Source organism: Clupea harengus, chromosome 8 (genome assembly GCF_900700415.2).
Source record: "Clupea harengus chromosome 8, Ch_v2.0.2, whole genome shotgun sequence".
NCBI classification, from domain to species: Eukaryota; Metazoa; Chordata; class Actinopteri; order Clupeiformes; family Clupeidae; genus Clupea; species Clupea harengus.
Genome location: NC_045159.1, coordinates 14,764,386 through 14,786,036, shown reverse-complemented (window position 1 = coordinate 14,786,036; position 21,651 = coordinate 14,764,386). Strand labels below are relative to the sequence as shown.

The following is a 21,651-nucleotide window of genomic DNA, read 5'->3' as shown; positions in this document are numbered from 1 at the left end:
CGGAGCCAGGGAGAACGAGTCGGGCATGAGCAGGGAGGCCGAGTCCTCACTGTGCAGCGAGCACACCTCGGGCTCGCTCAGGTCCGTCAGGACGCTCTCGCTGCTCACCGTGGGCCGCAGGCCCGAGCCCACACCGCCACTGCCGCTGTCCTCGCCCATGTCGGACAGGCTCCGCCGCTGCGGGTCGCTGCCCAGGAACTGGTCGATGTCCTGCAGGCGGGACCAGCGACGGCTGCTCCACTCAAACGTCCATCGGTTGCTGATTGCCAGCACGTCGTCCTCATCCGAGTCTTCACTCTGACAGAATCACACAAGCAAAACATTGAACATAATGCATACCGGACCTGTTCCAGATATCAGTGATCCCTAGACCACTTAATGTAATGCAATAGTTTCAAAACGGTTTGATATATTCACATGATATACTCCAGGGATTTGTATACATACAACATTAGTTGATTAACATTGACATTAGTAAATATATAACATAAACAAAATATTGGCTTCACTGATAATAAACCATACCATACGTTGAATGATTAAGGTAATGGTTTGTTTATATTGAACTAATGCATTAAACTTCACAGTACAAATACTTTAAACCTTAAAACTATCAACACTGACAAAAATGAAATAACCTTAATCCCTGTACGTTTTTTGTACATGTTTACCTCTACATGGTATATGTTAGTCAATAAATTAATATTAAGAGTAACAGTTCAACTGAATGGGTGAAGAGGCCGAGTGCTGTGAAAACAGGCTCTGAGTCAACAGTGCAGCCACAACAGGTCACATTCCTGCAGGGATGCCCAGGCTCTGAGTGTCACTTTCAGAGATGAAGAAAGAAACAACAATGGGCAAATTCTCAAATATCCACTAAACTAGGTTACAGGGGATTAGGCGGACGATAGCACTTTCAAAACACAGAGAGCGATGGCGAGACAAAAGACAGCTCTGCACTTCTTCAGCTGTCTATGGCATCAAAGAGCTAGTTCAAGCCAGAAGCGGCCTATGGGGAGTAATAAAGGGCCTGTTTAGGTGAGAACGTGAGTCTCATATTTACACTGCTATAGTGTATACAACAGTACATTATTAAGTACAAAAAAACAAGAACTATGGATCCCAGTTTACCTTAGGTGTCCTTAGGTACTGTCAGCTTAGTACTACAAATGTGCAATATAGCTCTTAGAAATACACGTCGCTACAGGACATACTCAGGATTAAGGTTAGGATTAGGTTTAAAATTATGATTGGAAACATGTAATATGTGCTTACAAGGGACGTGCACTGCGTTATGAATTGCTAAGCACATCATACTAAGGACACTGAATCTAAGATGGGACAAAATCCTTCAAATTCATTTTGAAGATCCAAAACTATTTTAAGGTTTTCCCCTTTATGACTATTGTCCTGGATCTGATCATTTTGGTGGAAAATAACATTAAGAAAGAAAATAAAAATAAAACCCCAAACATGAGATTAAACGCATCAACACATGCAGTAGTGCGTGGCTAAGTTACTCACTCTCTTCTTGGGAGGGCTGACATCCAGTTTCATGGAGGCACACTTGTTCAGCGTGTTGAGCCGCCTGGAGCGGAAACAGTCCACAGGTCAGCACAGGAGCATGAGCACAGTTATAAACATCACACAACACATCCACTGTTGTTCTATTGCCCACACGCTCTCTCCTCTCTCCTCTCTCCTCTCTCCTCTCCTAGACTGGTCCATGCAAAAGGAGCGTGGTTTCAAAAAAAAAAAATCTGTTTTGTGACTCCTCTCAAAAAGGCATCTGATTGGCTGTGCTGTTCCAGCATTACAATCCTTAGACTGGTGTCTTCCCACCACACAAGGACACAGGGGAATGATGCAGAAAAACACCCAGAGATGAAGGAGAGAGACTGAGTCAGAGGAAGACAGAGAAATATGTGTGTGTGGGTGTGGGTGTGTGTGTGTGTGTGTGTGTGTGTGTGTGTGAGTGAGAGAGAGAGAGATAGAGAGAGAGAGGAGCCAGAAAGAGAGAGGAGCCAGAAAGAGAGAGGGAGCAAGGGGGAATGAAAGCATGCAAGTGGGACAGACAGAAAGAGAGTGGGGTGATCCTCTTCCTGTTGGTCTTTGATGTGATCTTAAAGCACCTCTTTAAACTCTCATCTGTCTGATCTTCACCACAGGGACCGCCCTCCACACACACACACACACACACACACACACACACACACACACACACACACACACACACACACACACAGGCCACCAGCTGGGGTCACACGGCTATCACAAGTGCCAGGAGACTCTAAACATGTACTGGATGCCCAGACAAATAACACTAAATACAAGACCAGTGCATACCACTGCCATTAGATTGATCAAAACAGCTCATATTTGTCAACGTCTGCCCTAAACCAAAATGTCCCCTTTTCCATATATTCTTCATTTATATAAAAGCTTCTATTCTGTCACCACTGACATTACATTCAGAAGATTTCCCTGGTATGTGGATCTGCCAGTGTCTGATCCAACTTGATTAGGCATCAGAAAGGAGACTTGTGTGTGCACACACTCACTCTGAGGCTTCAGGCATTCCTCTGGTGAAGGGGTGGAGGGGGGGGGGCTGTGTTTGCTCTGACAGTAAAGCTGTCAGGTCCCACTAAAACTGTCATTAGTGTCACTGGGGCTTCAAAACATCTGCGTTCGCACATCATGGATGTATACGTGCGCATTTGGGTCTCCAAAGTATGCTAATTCTGCAGTTGTGGACACGCATCTCAATGCACCAGCTCAGTCACTCACTGTGTTTGAAATAATATCTCTACGTCATGAGAATCTACAGCAAAGACTGTTATTTTTCATAGGTCTATAGATTTCTCCGCCCCTCCATAACTGTTTACTCCTCTATCTTAATAGCGATGGCGACCCGTCTTAAAATACCATTGGTGGTAATCTAATCATCTAAAATTATTTGCTGAAGCATGAAATGAACTAAACTCTCATTTTATCAGCGGGTCTCCAGTAGTTTTATTCCCAAGGGGCAAACAAGCTGTACTGTAAGTTGCTTTGGAAAAAAAAAACGTCCGAAAGAACGGACAGAAAGATGGAGTCTAGACAAAAGTGAAGGAGAAAAGGGTGACAGAAAGGGAAAAGGTGGCTGAGAGAGTGAAAGAGAAAATGAAAGGGAGAAAACTAAATGAAAGAAGGAGAGAAAAGTGGGGAACATTAGAGAGGATGGAGGGAATGTGAAAGAAAATGGCACTGAAGGGAAACAGACTAAGCATGGAAATTTTGACACAATGACCAGAACACAACATAACATAACAGCTCATTTCATTAAACCATTAAATCAAGGTAAATGAATCAAACAATATAAACAACATATATAAACAACAGCCATCCACACACAGAAGGGGACAGGGACCACAGGGACCACAGGGGCCACAGGGCCACAGGGGCCACAGAGCCAGAGTGGGACAGACAACCTGCTGTAAAAGCTCACATCTCCCGCCGGTGGACCGTAGCCTCAAACGCGGACACACACACGGCCATCTGTTGGTCTCTCCCTAAGACCCCATCTTCCCCCCTCCCCACCTCAGACCCCCAGACTCCCTGAGGCTGCCCCTGCCTTTGAATCCCACATAAGAGCAGGGGGCAAAGCCAGCCCATCAAGGGGATCAAAGGGAGAGGGACAAGGACACTGGTTTATGGAGGACGCACGAGGATCAGGCATCCACAGAGGTGGAGTTTGCCCCAGGCCAGGGGGGGGGCGTGGTGAGGGGTCCGGGACACCTTTCCTATCCCGTGCAGCCTGTCGTGGGGGGGGGGGGGGACCAGCCCCTGAGTAGTGCCATTAACTTCATACAGGATGATACTCATTCCTTTCAGTGTGACATATCATTCCATTGGTGCTGCTAACCACTCTCTTCCCCATCATCCCTGTGGTGCGACAGCTACATTAACAGAGGCAGGCGTCCTACTTCCTCGGGGACTCTGGCTCCTCGTTTAATCAACAAAGCCACATCCATTCCCTTGCATTCTCTTACATTCCCTGCACCTGGAGGCCGCTGTGGAGAGGTGCACCCTACTCTCCTCCTATCGAACACACCACAATACAACACGGGACATTGTGTGGTTTTGATCCACACATGCCACATCATCCTATCCATGTGTCCCCCATAGGCCAGTGGATCCATTGCACCTCTGTTGTCAAGCTCTTAAGCCCGGGTCAGTCCCCTTACCGGCACAGAGGCTCCACCAGGTCTTTGTCCAGGAAGTCGTGGTCCCTCTTCACAGCCAATATGTCGATTGGAAACTGGGTGTCTGTGGGGGGGGGGGGGGGGGGGCAGGAGATGGAAAACAGATCACCAGGGCGGATGCTTCAGAAGCAGGTATTCATTACACAGATGCAGACACGAGACAGCGAGTGGGAGGGAAAACAAGCAACAACAAACAAGATGTGGCAGGTGAGAGGTATGTGGCAATTCTTGTGCAGTAGTGGTATGTGACTGTGTGGTGCTCAGGGTGGTTTGAAGTGTCCTGTGGGTTTCTTGCCACCCTCCCATAAAAAAAGGGGATTATTTTGTTCAGAGATGATAAAAAAGACTTGAAGTAAGGACAATTACAACATGACCTGTGCTACCCTCTATAATTCCTCAGCCAGTAGCCTGGGGCATCAGGCATGTTGATAAAGGTGACACTAGAGGGAATTGTAGTGTGTGCTAAAGAAATGTTTAGCTTTACCAGTAGGATAAGTGGGCTGCACTATCCCTCTCAATGCGTACTTCATACACATATCAGATAGAGATATATGATATACATATTCTTACATACTTAGCCATGTAGGGTGCATTTAATAGCATGCTCCCCAAAACACACAGTCATGAATAAACAAACAAATAAATAAATAAACAAGAAGGGGAGGAAGCTGGCTGATGAATTCTCGACCCCTTTGACCCGTGCGCTAGCCCAGGCGGAAGACTGAGGGAAGGGCCTGAGTTTTCCATGCGGAGATAAGGCTGGGCCCCTTTCCCATGACCTCCTCCCAGCCACGAGAAACGCTCGTCTGCAAATAGCTCTCCTACGTGGGCCCAGAGTGGACCGGAGAGGGGAAAAAATGAGATGAGCCCTTGACTGAAAGCATGCAGCTGTGTAAATGTGGTGTTCATTCTCTCTGTCTTCATCTCTCTCTCTCTCTCTCTCTCTCTCTCTCTCTCTCTCTCTCCCTCTCTCTTTCTCCCTAATTCAGTCACCCCCCTCCATCTTCCTCTTGCCCTGTCTCATTCGTCCTCTCTCTCTCCCTCTCTGTGTGTTTTGTTAGCTCATCATATCCCTCAAATGATGAAAGGGTGGTTGACAGTAACTTAATAATGCAGAGATGTGGTGCTAAAATTATATAATGAGATGGATATGTTTCTTTATGAGGTTTAGATGTAAAGATGTGATGACACAATGAAATATAAAATCAGTGGATGGGCGCTTGGGTTTTTTAGGAACAGCAACTGTGCACCATATGGGCTGGCTGGAATGCCCAGCACTGCGTAGGAAATCCCATCAGACCAACACATTCCTGATTTTCTACTGTCACTTGACCCAACAGCTGTGCATGATCTGCAGACATCAGTGTGTGTGTGTGTGTGTGTGTGTGCGTGTGTGTGTGTGTGTGTGTGTGTGTGTGTGTGTGTGTGTGTGTGTGTGTGTGTGTGTGTGTGTGTGTGTGTGTGTGCGTGCGTGTGTGTGTGTGGCTGAGTGTTTTCATGTGTCTATGTGTGTGAGGGGTGGGGTGGTTGATGAAATATGTTATTGTTTTTGTGTGTGTGAACATGTTTTCATGTGTCTATGTGTGTGGGTTGTGGGGTGTTTTCATACGTTTCATGTGTGTGTGTCTATGGGTGTGGCTGTGTGTGTGTATGTGTGTTTGTGTGTGCGTGTGTGTGTGTGTATGTGTGTGTGTGTTTGTATGTGTGTGTGAACATGTTGTGTGTGGGTTGTTGGGTGTTTTCATGCGTTTCATGTGTGTGTGTCTATCGGTGTGGCTGTGTGTGTGTATGTGTGTTTGTTTGTGTGTGCGTGTGTGTGTGTGTGTTTGTATGTGTGTGTCATCACATTGGAGGCGCTGTCTGAAGTAACTATGGGCATGGCCTACCTTCATATAGCTGGGCATATTGTGGGAACCCTGCGGCCCTCAACCAATCGCATGCTTCCTTTGCTTCGATTTCTGCAAAAGAAAGACAGAAGAATATTGTTAAACAAGAAATCATGTCAAATTACACACCACACACAAAAGATGGAGTGCACATGGAGTAGACAAAATAACACACTCACTGTTGATGGACAGCAAAGGACAGAACTAGCAGCATTAAATCACAATCAGTTGCACAACCTTCTCATCCCTTCTAATTACACTATTACAACAGCAAACAACTCATGATCCGTTTTGAAATGTGAAATCTTCCATGGTATGTTGCTAAGGCAACATGATCTCAGCTATGCCATACCTGTGCTAAGTACCAAAGTAACACAGATAGCACAAATGGCCACAAAATTCTCCCCTTCAAGCTCCTTCTTACAGAGCTGCTTGCATTTTCATTTTCATTTGAAATACTAGTTTTGAAACCAGCGCCGCAAGGTCAAACCCATCATGCTTCGGATATGCAGTTTTTTTTAACTGGTCTTTACTTTTCTATGCGGCTCTGTGAACACAATACTTGAAGGGACAATGATTGTTTAGTGGGAGCTTAATGACTTTGATTTTCAATGATGGTCCAGCTAGGAGATGACAAAACTTTCTATTTTAATCCAAACAGGAAGTTACCAGTAGCATGTGTGTGATTACATAAACGCTTCTGGCTCTTACCACAACAATGGCATGTACAACAACGCCTGCTGAGGACAAAGAGATTCAGGAAGATTTGTTATTTTGTGCAGAAACTCTGAACACTTAAACATCCATGCCTACAAAGACACATTACAGGCCTTTTCATGTCAGAGTGTCACAACCCCAAACCAGACATTTAGAAGGGAATCCTCACCAAAAGTAATAATTATATCTTCTCCACAAGAATCTCTGCATAGTTGTCAACATTTGAAGATAAATGCTAGAAATGTAGTTAATGTCTCAAGAGGCTCTCATGCAAAACAATGGTAATGTGCTTGAGTAGCTCAACTGCTAGAGTAAAGTGCTAGGAACAGAATGGTCCTGGGTTTGACACCCACTGAGCACATACAGGAAAATGTACTTGCCTCGTCCTGAAAGCCACCCTGGCTAAAGGCATAAACGTAATGCACATGCAACCAGATTTTGAACAGGTTGCAAAGGCTCAACAATGGCCTCACTTTTCAATAGACAGAATCAAAAAAATACTGGATCAATTATCAACTTCTTGTCCTGTTCTACTCAACCATCGTTGCGTCCATCATAACATCTTCTATTACGGTAGCACAGTCAATCAAATACGGGAAAAAATGACAGCGGATTGTCAACAAGGAATCCAAAATCATGGGCAACCCATTACGCTCAGTCGAATCTCTATATGCTCACCGGACCGTAAAGCGAGCAAAGGAGGTCATCTTCCAACACTCACATCCTGCTCATCACCACCTCATTCTCCTTGCTCTGGTCTTCTCCTCACACACTGCTGTCATTCATTCATTCATTCATCATTCACGTAAGCATGTTTCCACCATTGGATTGTTTATTGTTTTTAATGCGTGTTATGTATGCTGTTGTCCATGTATACATTGTGCTGCAGAGTTTAACATACTGTACCAAAAAAATTATTCCACCAGCCTTGGTGGTGTGGCCAATAAAAAAAATCTATTTAAATAATCAATCTATTTTGATAGCAATGGTGGGGAAAAACAAAATTCTGCTGTTTTCAGATGGTCAGTTCTAGTATATGAGAGATCTAGGAAAAGCACTCCACTAACCCATCACTTCAGATGCCCATATCCTTCCAGCTATCCTCACATAGAACATGTGTCTACTAGTGTCTACTACTGTTCTGAGCACCTAGTTGCCAGGTTGTTTCTCGTTCCACGCTACACTCACGCTTCGTCACCTACATATAAACCCTGTCAAGATCTCCCCTTTCCTCAGCTCTATATCCTTTTGCCATGTCTACCTCTCAACATTTTGCTTTCCTTGACCAGTTGTCTCTGAGTAAAACAATCATGGTCTGTCTATCTATCCATCCATTTTACATTCCATTTTTCTCCATCTCTTTCAGTGAAATTCTGTCTCTTTAACATGTCTGCCTCTCAATCTGTTGCCTCTCTATTTGTTTCTGTGCCACTCTCCCCCTCCCTCTCTCTCAGTCCCACTATCCAGATGCTGTCCCTAGAAATCACGCAATCAACAGACAGGCCTCAGTCACAGCTGTCCTCATCTCCTTCAGCTCCGGTGACGTAAAAACTTGGCACACTGATGATGACAACCTTGGCCTGCTGAACTTGACCCCCCCCCCCCCTCCTACACACACACACACACACACACACACACATCTACTCTCATTAATACACCACATTTCTTTTAATCCACCGTTCTCCCACAGGCAGAAAAGCTGTCACCTTATCGGACAAATGAAAAGCCCTCTTTCAACGCCTTCTCTGCCCCTCTGAGGGGAACAATTCAAATTAGGGGCTGATCCTTGAAACAGGTCAATGTTAATCCAAACATCTCTATGCTGCCGTCTGCCAACTCAAGTCTGCCGGTGACTTTTAGAGAACTTGCGGGACTCCGCAAGCAGGCGGTGAGCTGTCAGAGGCACTCAGTGGTTCAGGCCACATGTGGGAGTGATTAGGGTGACATAATGGGGGTATTAAATGGGGTGAAAACCCCTTCTTCCTGCCCGTGTTGTGCTGGGTCCTTTGCTTCCTCCTCCCCATTCTTAAATCAGAGTCCTTCTCTGACACGAAAGCATCATTTCCGAATGTCTCCACACTCCATTACTCCTTTTCCGTGTCAAGGCTGATAACTATTATAGTCCCTCACTTGCCAGCCTGTAATTAAGAATAATGAATCATGTGAGAGATTGACGACGTCCGAAAGCCACCACCTCCCACCCCGCCGCCACCACCACCACCACCACCACCCCTAGTCCCCAACCTCTGCTTCCAATTTGTGCTTTGCCAACAGATTGAGGGGGGGTGAGTGGCCTGACAGGGTAAGAAGAAGGTGAGGCAAGGGGGGCATTCTTTCTCTCCTTCCTCAGACAACCCGGTGTGTGGTGTGGTGGGGGTAATTCTTGGGGTTGTGTGTGTGTGTGGGGAGGGGTTGTAGAAAGACCCCTGGGGGGCTTTTTGCGCCACATTAAACAGGCTCCATCCGGACCACTCTAAAGCGCAGGAGGGGGGGAGCACCGCTGGCCGAAGCCAAAAGGCGTCCTTGAGTCAATGCCCTCCGGTGCCGTGGGAATAATGCCTCCCCGCTTTTTTTCTGCGACGTGGAGTTTAATTAACACGGAGAGAACCTTGGACCCGCTCCCTCCCCCTCCCTCCCATTCACTTCAGGGACAGGGTGAGCACAAAACTGCCCCCGCCGACAATCAACCGACTCGACAAGGTGCCACTGGCTAATCCTTCCCTCGTTCGTGGGCAGCGGGCACACACCCCCATCCTCCATTCCCTTCCCGCACCGTGCCACCTCCTCAGCATTCCTGGCTGGTGTGACGTGACAACAGGCAGCGCGCCATGAGAGGGCACAGCGGGAGCCGCCCACCCGGCGGGCAGAGACACTAAAGGTGTTTGAAAAGCGGGCAGAGGGGCGAAATCAAAAGCATTCTCCCGAGATAAAGAGGTGATAGAGAGAGAGAAAGGAGAGAGAGAGAAAAAGAGAGAGCGCCAGGGGCCTGTCGCTTACATAAGCCTTGTTTCTCTCTCTCTCTCTCTGTGTCCTGAAAAGTCACCGAGATTTCACTTCCCTTCTTCCTTCCTCATCCACGACTCTTTCAGGTCTTTTTTTTCTCTTTCTTGAAACTCCACTCCCTCTCTTCTACCCACTCTCCTCTTATTACCTGCCTTGTTTCCTTGAGCTGACGCCAGTGAGTGGGGACCCACGGCAGCCGGGGGCCTCAAAGCCCCCTGTCACTAAGCCACTTCCTGTCCGCCCAGCTTCCAGCCAGGAATTAATATACGCTGCCCCAGGAGACAGAGCTAAAGCTTCCTGGACTAAATTGAAAGATATTGACAATGCCGAGCAGAGTCTTAACCAAGCACTGGGACTTTGAGGCCGTATGTTAAGATCAGAGAATCAATGAGGCTGTGGCTCACCAGAGAGTGGCGAGAGCCAAAACAGTGTGGATTTCAGAAGGAGTCCTGTCTGCTTTCACTACTTGATAATCCTTTGCAAAAATGTAAACCCTCTAACACCCCAATGCAAACAGTCGCCTACTGACAAATCCCATTAGTCGTAAACAAAAACAAACTAGAGCCTTTTATTAGTCATAAGCAAAACAAACTACAGCCTACTAACTAGAGTTTTAAATGTCTTTTTATGTACGTGACCTGAGGCGTCTTGAGGTCAGATATGTGTCTGTAAACAGTGGAGGTTATGAGGTTATGGCTTTGAGTAGTCTATGGCAGAGGACTGGCATGGCTGCTCCCACGCTGGAAACTCAAGAGGGGTGGAAAATCACTTGTGATTGTTTTCAAACACTCTTGGATCAGAATCATAAACATCTGAGTAGAATCACTTGCCAGCACGTGCATACAGACACACACACACACACACACACACACACACACACACACACACACACACACACACACACACACACACACACACTTCCACAAAGAAACGAATGAGTTGTACTGGACGTACTCTCCTCCACTAATGCACTGAGATAAACAATCCTTCACCCTTCAGTGTGAGTCTCACAAGGTCAGAATATGCATACCGACCACAAAGATAAAGATCTGTCAAAAGATGAAAAGATGAAGATGAAAAAAAGGTGAACAGCATCTCTAAAACATTCTCATATCAAACACCCTCAGCTGTCTTTGACAAGAGACACCTGGATGCAACCCTCACCAGCTTGCTGATCGGCTCCCAGGCTACTGACCAGGCAGACAAGCTAAGTCCATCAGACAGAGTCCATGTGGAGAGTCCTGGACAGGCCCTACAGCTCCTCCACATAAACACTCACACTCTTTGGACCGGGGCCATTTTCCCACACATGCTAAAGTGCTTTGACATCCGTTTTTGGGGTAAGGAGAATCTTGAGTTTTTTTTTCTTTTTTTTTCGTCTTTGCTATACAAAACATGGAACTGAAATTATAGTTTGAGAAGATGTTCTGAAAGAATAGAATTAGAAGCTGTGATTGCTAGTAATTAGTGCTACTTTTTAAAAATAGGAAGTGACATGAAGCAAGCCTTACAAGCCAAGATGAAACAGAGTAGCACCACGAAGAGGAAACAAAACATCAATATTATCCTGATTCCCTGTGGTGAAATATAAACATTGTTTTTCCCTGAAACCATGAAGAATCTCATTCTGTGGAATGTATTCTCCGTGAGACAAGGGAAAACATTCATTTCAGTCACACACTGAGTGACACAGCCAAAGAACTGTAGGTATTTAACACTGTACACACTGAACACCTATTCTCAGAAATTTTACATCAGACCTAGCTCATACATTCACTGTCACTAGGCAGATCATATCAGACAATTCTGGTCAAATATGCATATCCTAACTACAAAAATCCATAACCCAGTAAAAACCAAAGAATACTGCATACCTGCAGGCATAAATAGATGACTGTTGTCCTTTCTGGTAAGTAGTTATGCAGCTGGCTGAAGTCTTCTTTCAGTTCTTTACTCTTATTGGTTCTCTCTCTCTCTGATTACGGCAATATATTCCCTGCCTTCACTCTTTCCCTCTCTCTCTGTCTTTCCCTTATCATCTGTCTCTCCCTCTCTCTTTCTGCATTTCCCTCTCTCTATTTCTCTTTCCCTCCTCCTGTCCCCCCGTGTCTCAAATGTCCCAAACTCCTCCTCTAGTAGTGTTCAGCACAGCTGGATCATGTATAGCAAACTAGAACCCCCCACGCCCACCCCACCCCACCCCACCCCACCCACACCCCACCACATCTCAGTTCCAATGTATTCATGCTGTTCATTTCCATGGGCTTCTCCGAAACCCCCATGGTCCCATTACGATTTATTGCACATACACGCATACCAAGTCTCTCTCTCTCTCTCTCTCTCTCTCTCTCTCTCTCTCTCTCTTTTTCTCTCTCTCTCTCTCACACACAGCTGGAAAGAAAATCTTAATGAGACCAAATTACACATACACATTAAGCACATGAAAAGGCTGTCAGAAATTAAGGTTCTTGAGAAATTAGTTTTCGGTTGACTTTCTTGCACAACACTAGCCAGTAAATACCATAGCCTAATTCGTCACACGTCTCCTCTCCCTCACATTGACAGGCTTGCTTACAGTAGTCACGGTCTCCAGAAAGGAGCGACTCAACACTACAGCAGTCCTCTGTGCTCGTGGACACCTCTGTATGTGAGACGCAGAAGCTGGGGATACTGACAGAGAGCACAGTAAACAAATATGAAAGCAGAGAGAGAAAGAGAGAAAAGTGGGGGAGGCCTATGAAAATGAGACTTTAATGTCACTTGTGAGTTTAAGGGTCTGGAACAGGCTCAATCAACCCAGAGATGAGGTAGGGTAGACAAACTCCCTCAGTCTCAGTCTCCTTTAGTTGGACATCACTGTGGGTATTCAGTTGGGTGTCTATTAGAATCATGCCCATGTAACCATGGTGACAACAATTCAACCTTAACTAAATGGCCTCCCTGCTTAATGAACATTTCACAGCTTAATTAACAGTTTGACAGACCAAACACTGTGTCAAACCAATAAAGGTTAGTTGGGGAAAATATGCTGCGCTCCTGGCGAGCGCAAAAGTTGTGACTCTTTCACACCAACAGGGGGAAGCGGTGAGCAAAAGAAACGAGCCGCGTGCCATTTATCACCATTCCAAGATCGACCTCTCACCACCGCTTATCTTCAGACAGGCCAGAGTCTTTACTGGTGTGAACAAATTACCCAATGGCTCACCTGAGGTGACAACACACAATCCTCAGATTAGTGTTATCAACAGGCAGATGCTCTGCCCTCAGAATGGGAACATCCAGAAGGGTTCTTTCCTTTTCTTTTTTTCTTCTCTTTTTTTCCCCCACTGACACCACCCTCACGTACTGTAGATGAAAAGCTGACAAATGGGAGAAGGGCTGGCCGGCTTTGAGCTGAATAAACAAAGAGCTGGATCTGATGAAAGATATTGCATTAGGGAGCAAATCCGAATCCACAGCATGCCCATGACCAATCCCTAAAACACTCACAGTTGAGCAACAGTCTACATGCCAAAGCTGGTCAAGAATCCATGACATTTCAGGGTCATTGCTGAACTTTCTCCACACATACAGACCTAGCAGCAGCTGTGAAGAGAGACATGGTGTCTGTAAATATCACGACTCTCGCTGTCAAATTCAACAAGATACATTTTTGGAAATGTCATAATACAACATAGCCTGGGCAAAGAGAACAAATATGAAAAGACATGGAAAGATAAGAAAGGAAAAAAAATCATATGTAGGCTTAACATATATATGTGCACCAAATATAATGGCAAAAGAAAACAAACAAACAGAATTCACTGAATGCCTGCCACTAACATTATTTTTTCAACTGTATATAGCGGTCACCACAACAGACCCCCCCCCCCCTTGCTCTCTCTCTCTCTCACACACACACTGTGATGAAATAATGTGAAATATGAAATAATCTTTGTTATACCTTTGGCTTGAATTGGGTGTGGTGGATTCATTCCCTAAAGGATGAATAATGTTTGAACTCTCTGGACGGCACTGAATGACACATATCCAGACAGAGTGTATTCTGCTGATACCAGCGCCACTGCCCTGAGGCCTCAGAGTGTTACTGAGGTGCTACCCCAGTCCTACCTAGTGAGAAATACATCTCAGATTCAATACCTCTGCCTTTACGGCATCATCCACTGAGATACAAATAACCTGATTCCCAGATTTTACATTTAAACTGATTGATCGATTGATTTATTTAGTTGACTTTTGTTTTGTGTGTTGCTAGTTGTGAAATTGCAACACATTCTTCGATGTACTGCAATGGAGGGCCAAAAGGAACGCCTTGGACAGCTGTGTGCAGTTAGCCCTCTACAGTAGCTAACACATCTGAAAGTGTCCAGACATTCCCAAATACTCAAACACACTCTCTGCCTCTGTTTGCGTTAAGTAATTGGAAGATTGGAAGCGAATCTGTCATTGATTAAAGGGAGGGAGCGGAGGACGTCCAAACAGATTTTCAGTCGTTATGGCAACAACGCTGGAGGAAATGGAAGGAAGGGTGGAGTTCTCCGCCTACACTGCCACCAGGATGTATTTTGGCAGAATCTCTACCGAAACACTATTTACTTTATCAGATTAGGAATTTATCTGAGGATGGGAATCAATGTTAGTCATATCACAGATTCTCCGGGGGAGTTTAGACTGAGATACATATCCAACCACCTAAATTCAACATACAATGTGCATATTATGGACAAAAGACATAAGGGTAAATGCACCTCATAACTACAAAAAACTAGGCACACAAGGTCTGTTTCTATGTGAAGACCAGCACTTCATTCTTCTGAATCAAAACCTGACCCCAAAGATAAATCGTGGTCACTATAAAAAAAAAACGAAGGCACTTGTGAAAAAGATGCACTTCTTATCAAATGGGGAGTTGGAATAGGTGTGTAAAAACTTTCCATCACCCAACCCCATCTACAAATGTTGGCACCAGACAATAATGATCCAGCTGGATAAGAGCTGCTTCATAAGGGAATGGAGGGTCTCCTTGGACCTGGCTCACTGTGGGCCTACAGCTGTTAACATTTACTGGGAGTTCCTAAGGCCAGTTACAGTTACACAACAGCTGAAAAGAAAAAAGAAGACACTCAGAGTGGACAAAGACAAGCATCAGCTATTCAGAGAAAGAATGTGCTTTGAAGAACTCCCTCAGTGACAGTCTGTTCCAGTACCGCGCTGACAGGTGAATAACTTTCAATGCTATGCCAAAGGACAGCCCAATGTCAAGACGGGGCATGCCTCTGCTTACACAACTCTCTCAGCCACATTCTTCAAGGCTACAGTAAAAGAAAAGAGCAGTCTAGAGCTTCCAGGCAATTCACAATGTGGAACTACAGACATACAGTTGAGATAACCATAATGCATCTTAGACATGTACTATAGCAAGTGTATAGATGAATAGAATAAACTTATTAGTAGCTACTGTGGTAATCCTCACAACACCCAGTATTGCACACACCTGTTGAAGCTGCAATCTCTTTGAGAAAGAGCGTCAGCCGTAATGTATCATTAGTGATGAGACTCAGACGTCTGCAGAGCGAGGCATCAAAACAGTCATTTCAGTTTCACTGTAACTGCTGAAAATCACATGGTTGACACACTTTATGTGTAACATCACAGGGGAAAAAATGACTGTAAAAATGCCCTGAATAGATTGCGTTTCTGAATTCGTAGCCGGCAAGATCTGAAGTAATAACCATAAACTGAACCACGCGTGACATAACCAGCCTGGAATGTGCTATTCTTAACCCTTCACGTAAAGGGCATCACGGTATCAAAGCGGACCGCAATAAGTGAAGCCCGCACTCTCTGCCTATCTCTCGTGTACCTTGCGTGGTCTTCCTCAGCAGCTGGTGCCTGGCGATGATGCGAGCCAGACGCAGCCCCGAGCGTCTGCGGTGGTGGTGCAGCCTCAGGTAGATCTCCTGGGTCTCCGGGGTCATGCTCCCTAGACACTCTGTGTCCACCAAGTCCAAGTCCATGTCCATGTCCACCTCTCCAGTGACCTCCGGGAGCATCGTCTCTGCTGTCTGTGTCTGCTGCTGTCTGTGTCTGCTGCTGTCTGTGTGTCTGCTGCTGTCTGTGTCTGCTGCTGTCTGTGTGTCTGCTGCTGTCTGTGTCTGCTGCTGTCTGTGTGTCTGCTGCTGTCTGTGTCTGCTGCTGTCTGTGTCTGCTGCTGTCTGTGTGTCTCCTGCTGTCTGTGTCTCCTGCTGTCTGTGTCTCCTGCCGTCTCCTTGAATCAGTCTTCGCACTCAAGTCTTTCTCTTTCACTGCGCCAGGGAGGTGGAAGGTGGGTGTGTGTGTGTGTGTGTGTGTGTGTGTGATCTACGTCGATATGGACTGACACACGCGCTAACGGTCAGCACAAGCCACGACACAACCTCAACACTCTCTCGCTCTCGCTCTTGCTCTCTCTCTGTCTTGGCACCAATCGGAATTCGTACTGCTGCCCGCACCTGCTGCTTGAGATGTGCACTGTGATAGTGTAGGCACACACCTCAGCAACAAGTTGGGACTGTAGCTATCTGGGGGGAAATGACTGGCGGCTCCTCCCTGTGTCGGCCCCCCTGGTGGTCATGTGACCAAAACCCAGGGTCCAATGAGATCTAGCGGTGCTGCCTCGCATACTCAGTAGGAGCCAAACCCACACACACACACACACACACACACACACACACACACACACACACACACACACCTCTCTGGATTACTTCGAGCCAAAAAGGAAATTTGTGACTCAGTATGTGTGCGTGAGTAACCTTTTTCCCAAGTGCTGGAGGGAAAATACACATACCAGGAGAATAGCAGAATAGCTGTGGCCTGCGCAATCACACGAAAGACAAAGGGCCAGGGCGGATATGGGGGAAAAAAAACATCCCAAAAAGAGAGAAAGAAAGAGAGAGAGAGAGAGACAGAGAGACAGAGAGGGGGAGAGAGACTTGGTTGTGTGCCCAGATACCAGCTACAATGAATTGTTCTCAGATCGCTGAATATACACTTTAATCAAACAGAACTGCTGTGACATGCTTAAAGGTAAGGTGAAATACTTTAGGTATCTGGATAGCTAGCTGTTTACAGACACACTATGTAAAGCTAGTGGGAGAGAGGCAATAGAGGAATTTAGAGTATGAAAACCATTGAGGTACTGTTTTTTTTACAGAGAAACTTAAACCTTCTTCCCCATCCCAAACCCCCAAAATGTTCAATAATTTGTTTTGTGGAGTGACATTTCTGGAATTCCTAATCCATTTCTATTGTTTTCTACTTTAGTTCCACTGAAAAAACGTCTGGGTCCTTTATATTGTCAACATACAGTGTAAAGTAAGCCTGAACAGGTGTAAGAAACCTGCACAGAAAAAACTCGCCAGGCTTATCTCAGATTATATCCAATAGAGGAGAGAGGAGAAACCAGATTCAGTGAGAAAAAAAACACCCTCTAAAAACATGACTTGCTCTTATTGCTATAACTTGTAATAGAAGAAAAAGCAGCGATGGAAAGGTATCACCGAGGACCGTAATACCGTAAGACTGACAGAGATCATCATCATAAAGTCAGAGCTCTGGGACATTCTTGCCTCAGCCATGTAGTGACCGGCTAATTCCAGGTTGCGTTAATTATCAAATTCTGATGACTGACTCAGGAGCTTGAGGCTCAAAAGTCCAGAACCTGGACATTCCGCTCCCTTTGTACAAAAAGCAGGTCTAGAGGTTTGTATGTCTCAACTCCCCCTGGTGGACACTCACACATGCAATAGTGAAGCACACATGCATACGTGTACACACCCATGTCCTTACTTAACACATAGCAGCTTCCCCTCTCTGTCACGCACACAGATACTCACCCAGGCATGCATACACACACACACACACACACACACACACAGAGCAGGTACCACGCGAACCACAGGATTTGCGTTAAAACCCCACATTTTCGTGTGAACCCCGCTGGCTCCCGCACGGTGTGAGGGTTCATGAGTGACCTGGAGTGGACAAGGCAATGACCTACTTTTCACGTGCAAGTTTCCCTCCGTCCCACACCCCCCAAACCAAACCACCCCTGCAGCAGCCTGCCTCTCGTGTGCGTTCGTCAGGGTAAACTAGGTTAAGGAGATCCCTGTGGGGATCCCATAGGCTTTACACACATTCCTCAGGAAAGGACCAGCGGCTCTCCACTGAGCCAGGGCAGACCGGAACCTAGGTAATGTCATTGAACAGGCCCCCCCCCCCCCAATCCTCACCTTAAAAAGGCCCCTAACTTGCACTCAGTCAGAGAGTGGTGCAGTTCTTAAACTCAGGGTCAGATCCGGTCACGGAATGTGATGTGCTACGCTAACACAACGCCACAAAATCGTTTTAATAATAGACCACACAATTAGAACAGGCAGCCCAGACGGCTGTTGTGACCTGATCCATATTAGGCAACTGAGACTTGTTGTCATACTGGGGGTGATCCAGCTACTGTTGGCTGGCAGAAAATAAGGTGGGTGCAGCGCGTGGTGGCGGGTGGTGGCGGGTGGTGGCGGGGTGACGGCAGTACGCCAGTCATGCTCTGGGATGCTGGAATGGGGCTGTGGCAGCTTGTGGAGCACGTGCAGCAATTCCATGATGACCTGCAGTCCTTTCGCCCCAGCTGACAGGATACATAAACTAGCCTGACAGGATGCTTTTACATGACTGTGCATCTCTCTGTGTGTGTGTGTGTGTGTGTGTGTGTGTGTGTGTGTGTGTGTCTGTGTGTCTGTGTGTGTGTGCGCTTGTGTGCGTGTGTCTGCATGCATGTGTGCGTATGTGTGTATCTGACAAACACAGTAGAACAATACGATCCACCAATGACAAACACAGCACACTGTGGAAGATCGCGTGTTTTGGGTACAAAATGGAGAAACTCGCTGACCTCCTGTGGTGGGAAGTAGAAAGCAATTGTGACCTCAACCCTGCTGAATCCAGCACTTTATATCCATTTGGGAAGCTCTGAGCACACATAAATAAACACATGACGCGCCAGTGGCAGTGTTTGTGCCACACCACGTGACACAGCCCATGGAACTTTCACCTGGGGTTTAATATACATGTCCCACCGTCTAATGGCCTCTAAATCTTGGCACCACCTGGACCGCAGAGACAATGTTGTAACCAACGCAAATGTATGTGGGTCGTCCTGGTCAGGTACCAGGATAGTTGAGAGAAAAGCATTTGAGACGATCTCTCTGAAACAGGCAGGTGAAAGCACTACCCTTGAAGAGTGATTAAGCGTTACTGCCAGTACACGTGGGAACGCAACCAAGGATGTCAGGCCAGCATAAGGAGCAGGCGCGCCTCTCTACTCCTGACAGAGCGTCTCAGACATATGTTCTTATTCCACACACAAAGTCATGCCCTTTTCTGACCCACTGTAGTAGGGTACAACATTTGCCCCTGTGCACTGTGACCACTCACTGAAAGAGCTAGTCTGAAAGGACAGTTTAGCAGCTGAACCGACAGAGCAGATTCTGTACAAGTCAACTTCATGGCTTACACGTAGAGCTAGACTACACAGAGCGATTTGGCTAATCCACCTCACAAAAGGGGTTCCCCAGCCATGTTTTCCAGCAGATTACATGCAGATTGAGGCTCCAGCTTCCATGCAACCCATTCTAAAAACATAACTGAGTGGTTATTACAAATGTCCAGATGTTGAGAATATTAGGTCCTTCATTCTTTTTTTAATCTGTAGAGCGGATTTACCAAACACATACAAGACAGTACTGACAGAAATGAACAAAAGTTATCTTAAAATTGTTCAACCTGACACTAGATACTACCATTGTGATACAAACAGGGAAAATATGTGGCTGTTCTCTGGTTAATCATACCCATATTCAATATTCTTCTAAATATATATAAAAAAACACATTCATTTGTGAATACATTACAAATTAATTAATTAATTAATACTGGCTATTTCTGAGAACATGTAGAATAAATATTATAGGTATATGTAAGACTAAATTATTAGTGAGATAGGGCTACTGGTAGCCAGCCCTACTACTCACAGTCCTCAACAATTACCAAGTGAGCTCGGAACACTGCTGACAGGAACGAAAATCTTCATCTGCATCATACATAATATATATGGTCTATATTCATTTTAAAACTGTCATATATTTTAATGTCGCAGTTGTTTCAGATCTGATAATTACTATGCATATCATTAAGTTAAACACCTGGCGGGTGGGACCATATGGTCAACATTGGTCACAGTGGATAGTAGCCTAAAAACTTTCTAATGTTGACCCCACAGCCCCAAGCACAAGTGTTCGATCGTCCGACCGAGGCTTTAGTCATGAGAACAAAGCAGATGTGCGATCTTCTGCATCTATTATCTCTTTGCAACAAGCAAGTAACGGTACGTTAAATTGACCTTCCCAATAAAAGCTAAATGCGGGCTTCCACAGCAACGAAGATGCGTTTGCTCTCACATTATGTTACACTTGTTATGCCGATTTAAAAGACTCAATACAAATAATTTAACACAGAGGGCATACCGCAACTTTCGGTGTGGCACTGACCTGCAAGTCGTCTCTCTCTGACATTTCTCCACAGTAAATCCCAAGCCTTAGATGTGGAGTCGCGCAGCTGCTCGCTGATTGACCGCCGGAGCTGTAGTTTTGCGGACTTTCGTTTCGTTGTCATTGTAAATCGTGACACATAGTAACGAGAACCGGTGTGCACACCAAACCGTTATCTTCCAAGACCGGACACTGTTGCCGCAATAGTCGTCACTCCACCTGATTTGGTGATTTGACGCGTTGCGTCACCATGCACCAGGCGCCCACGAAGCTCGGCTACATCTTGCTGAAACGCAGAGTAATTCCAACACGACAATTCCTTGTGTAATGAAGCCTAACCGCTTCAGAGTATATGCCAGTTCAGTGCAGCTGATATGTCTCAGTGCTCAGACCGCTGCGTGCCGTAGCCCTAAGCCAGCCAGGACCAGATGTGCATGAAGTTTCCACTTCATCTGATTACGTACGAGCAGCGTCTCCGGTCTCTACCCCCAAACAAGACACACCAATAACTCATACACACACGCACACAACTCTCTCTCCCTCTCTTTCTGTCTGACTTTCTCTCTCTAGTATTGACAGACAACTAGGAAATGTTTGTTTTGATCATTACATGAAAGTAATATATTGCCTACACATTAATATATAAAAACAAGACGAATAAGGGATTTCCTGTGTAAAAAGAATATGGAGAATGATCTCACATATAAAGCACACTGCTTATTCAATGCATTCCAGTATTATCTCAGCAAACTCATAACATACAAAGGTCGTCTACTGCGTTCACCCCAGAGATTCTGAACATACTCTACACGGGTTCACTGCTGCTCAGATAGCAATGATAAAGACTTCATACATAGAATGAGATATAGTTGTTGTTGCTGTGGTGAAATTGTGAATAAGACAAGAAATGCAATGTCCTTTCTTGATACATCGTCAGGGGGTAGTCCTGCAGCCTGTTATCCCTAAAATTCTTAAAGGAATCTTTAGGGGCTCAGGAAACAGATGAAGGGTTGTTCTCTTCATTCATTGCATGACCTACGGTTCCACGCACTGGTCATCTATTCTTCTGAGCAGTGTTACTAAAGGGGCAGATTTTCCACAGAGAAGCCATTGCATAACTGGAGGGGTGTTGGGTGAGTGCGCGCCATTGGCTGTGGACTGAATGGCGGTAAATGTGAATGGAATCTCAGGCTTGCGCCTCAGAAGCGTCACCCGTTC

At 45.8% G+C, this 21,651-nt stretch overlaps 1 protein-coding gene across 3 annotated transcripts in view; it reads right to left on the bottom strand.

The window, feature by feature from the left end:
- The window catches only part of stard13a (StAR-related lipid transfer (START) domain containing 13a), a 31,480-nt gene extending 10,217 nt beyond the window's left edge, over positions 1–21,263 (bottom strand). Inside the window, exons 1-5 of one of the 3 annotated variants that reach the window (XM_031572009.2) lie at positions 20,434–21,263; positions 6,131–6,202; positions 4,227–4,308; positions 1,525–1,588; positions 1–297 (exon numbers count right to left, since the gene is read on the bottom strand). The exon at positions 1–297 is cut by the window's left edge and continues 1,274 nt beyond it. In XM_031572009.2, coding sequence (XP_031427869.1) covers positions 1–297; positions 1,525–1,588; positions 4,227–4,308; positions 6,131–6,202; positions 20,434–20,557 — 639 coding nt within the window. In that variant the 5' untranslated portion in view covers positions 20,558–21,263. Of the gene's footprint in view, positions 298–1,524; positions 1,589–4,226; positions 4,309–6,130; positions 6,203–11,724; positions 12,042–15,713; positions 15,967–20,433 lie in introns of those variants that run through there. The other 2 variants (XM_031572008.1, XM_031572010.2) reach the window with 2 other exon arrangements.
- Positions 21,264–21,651: the final 388 nt, after the last annotated feature.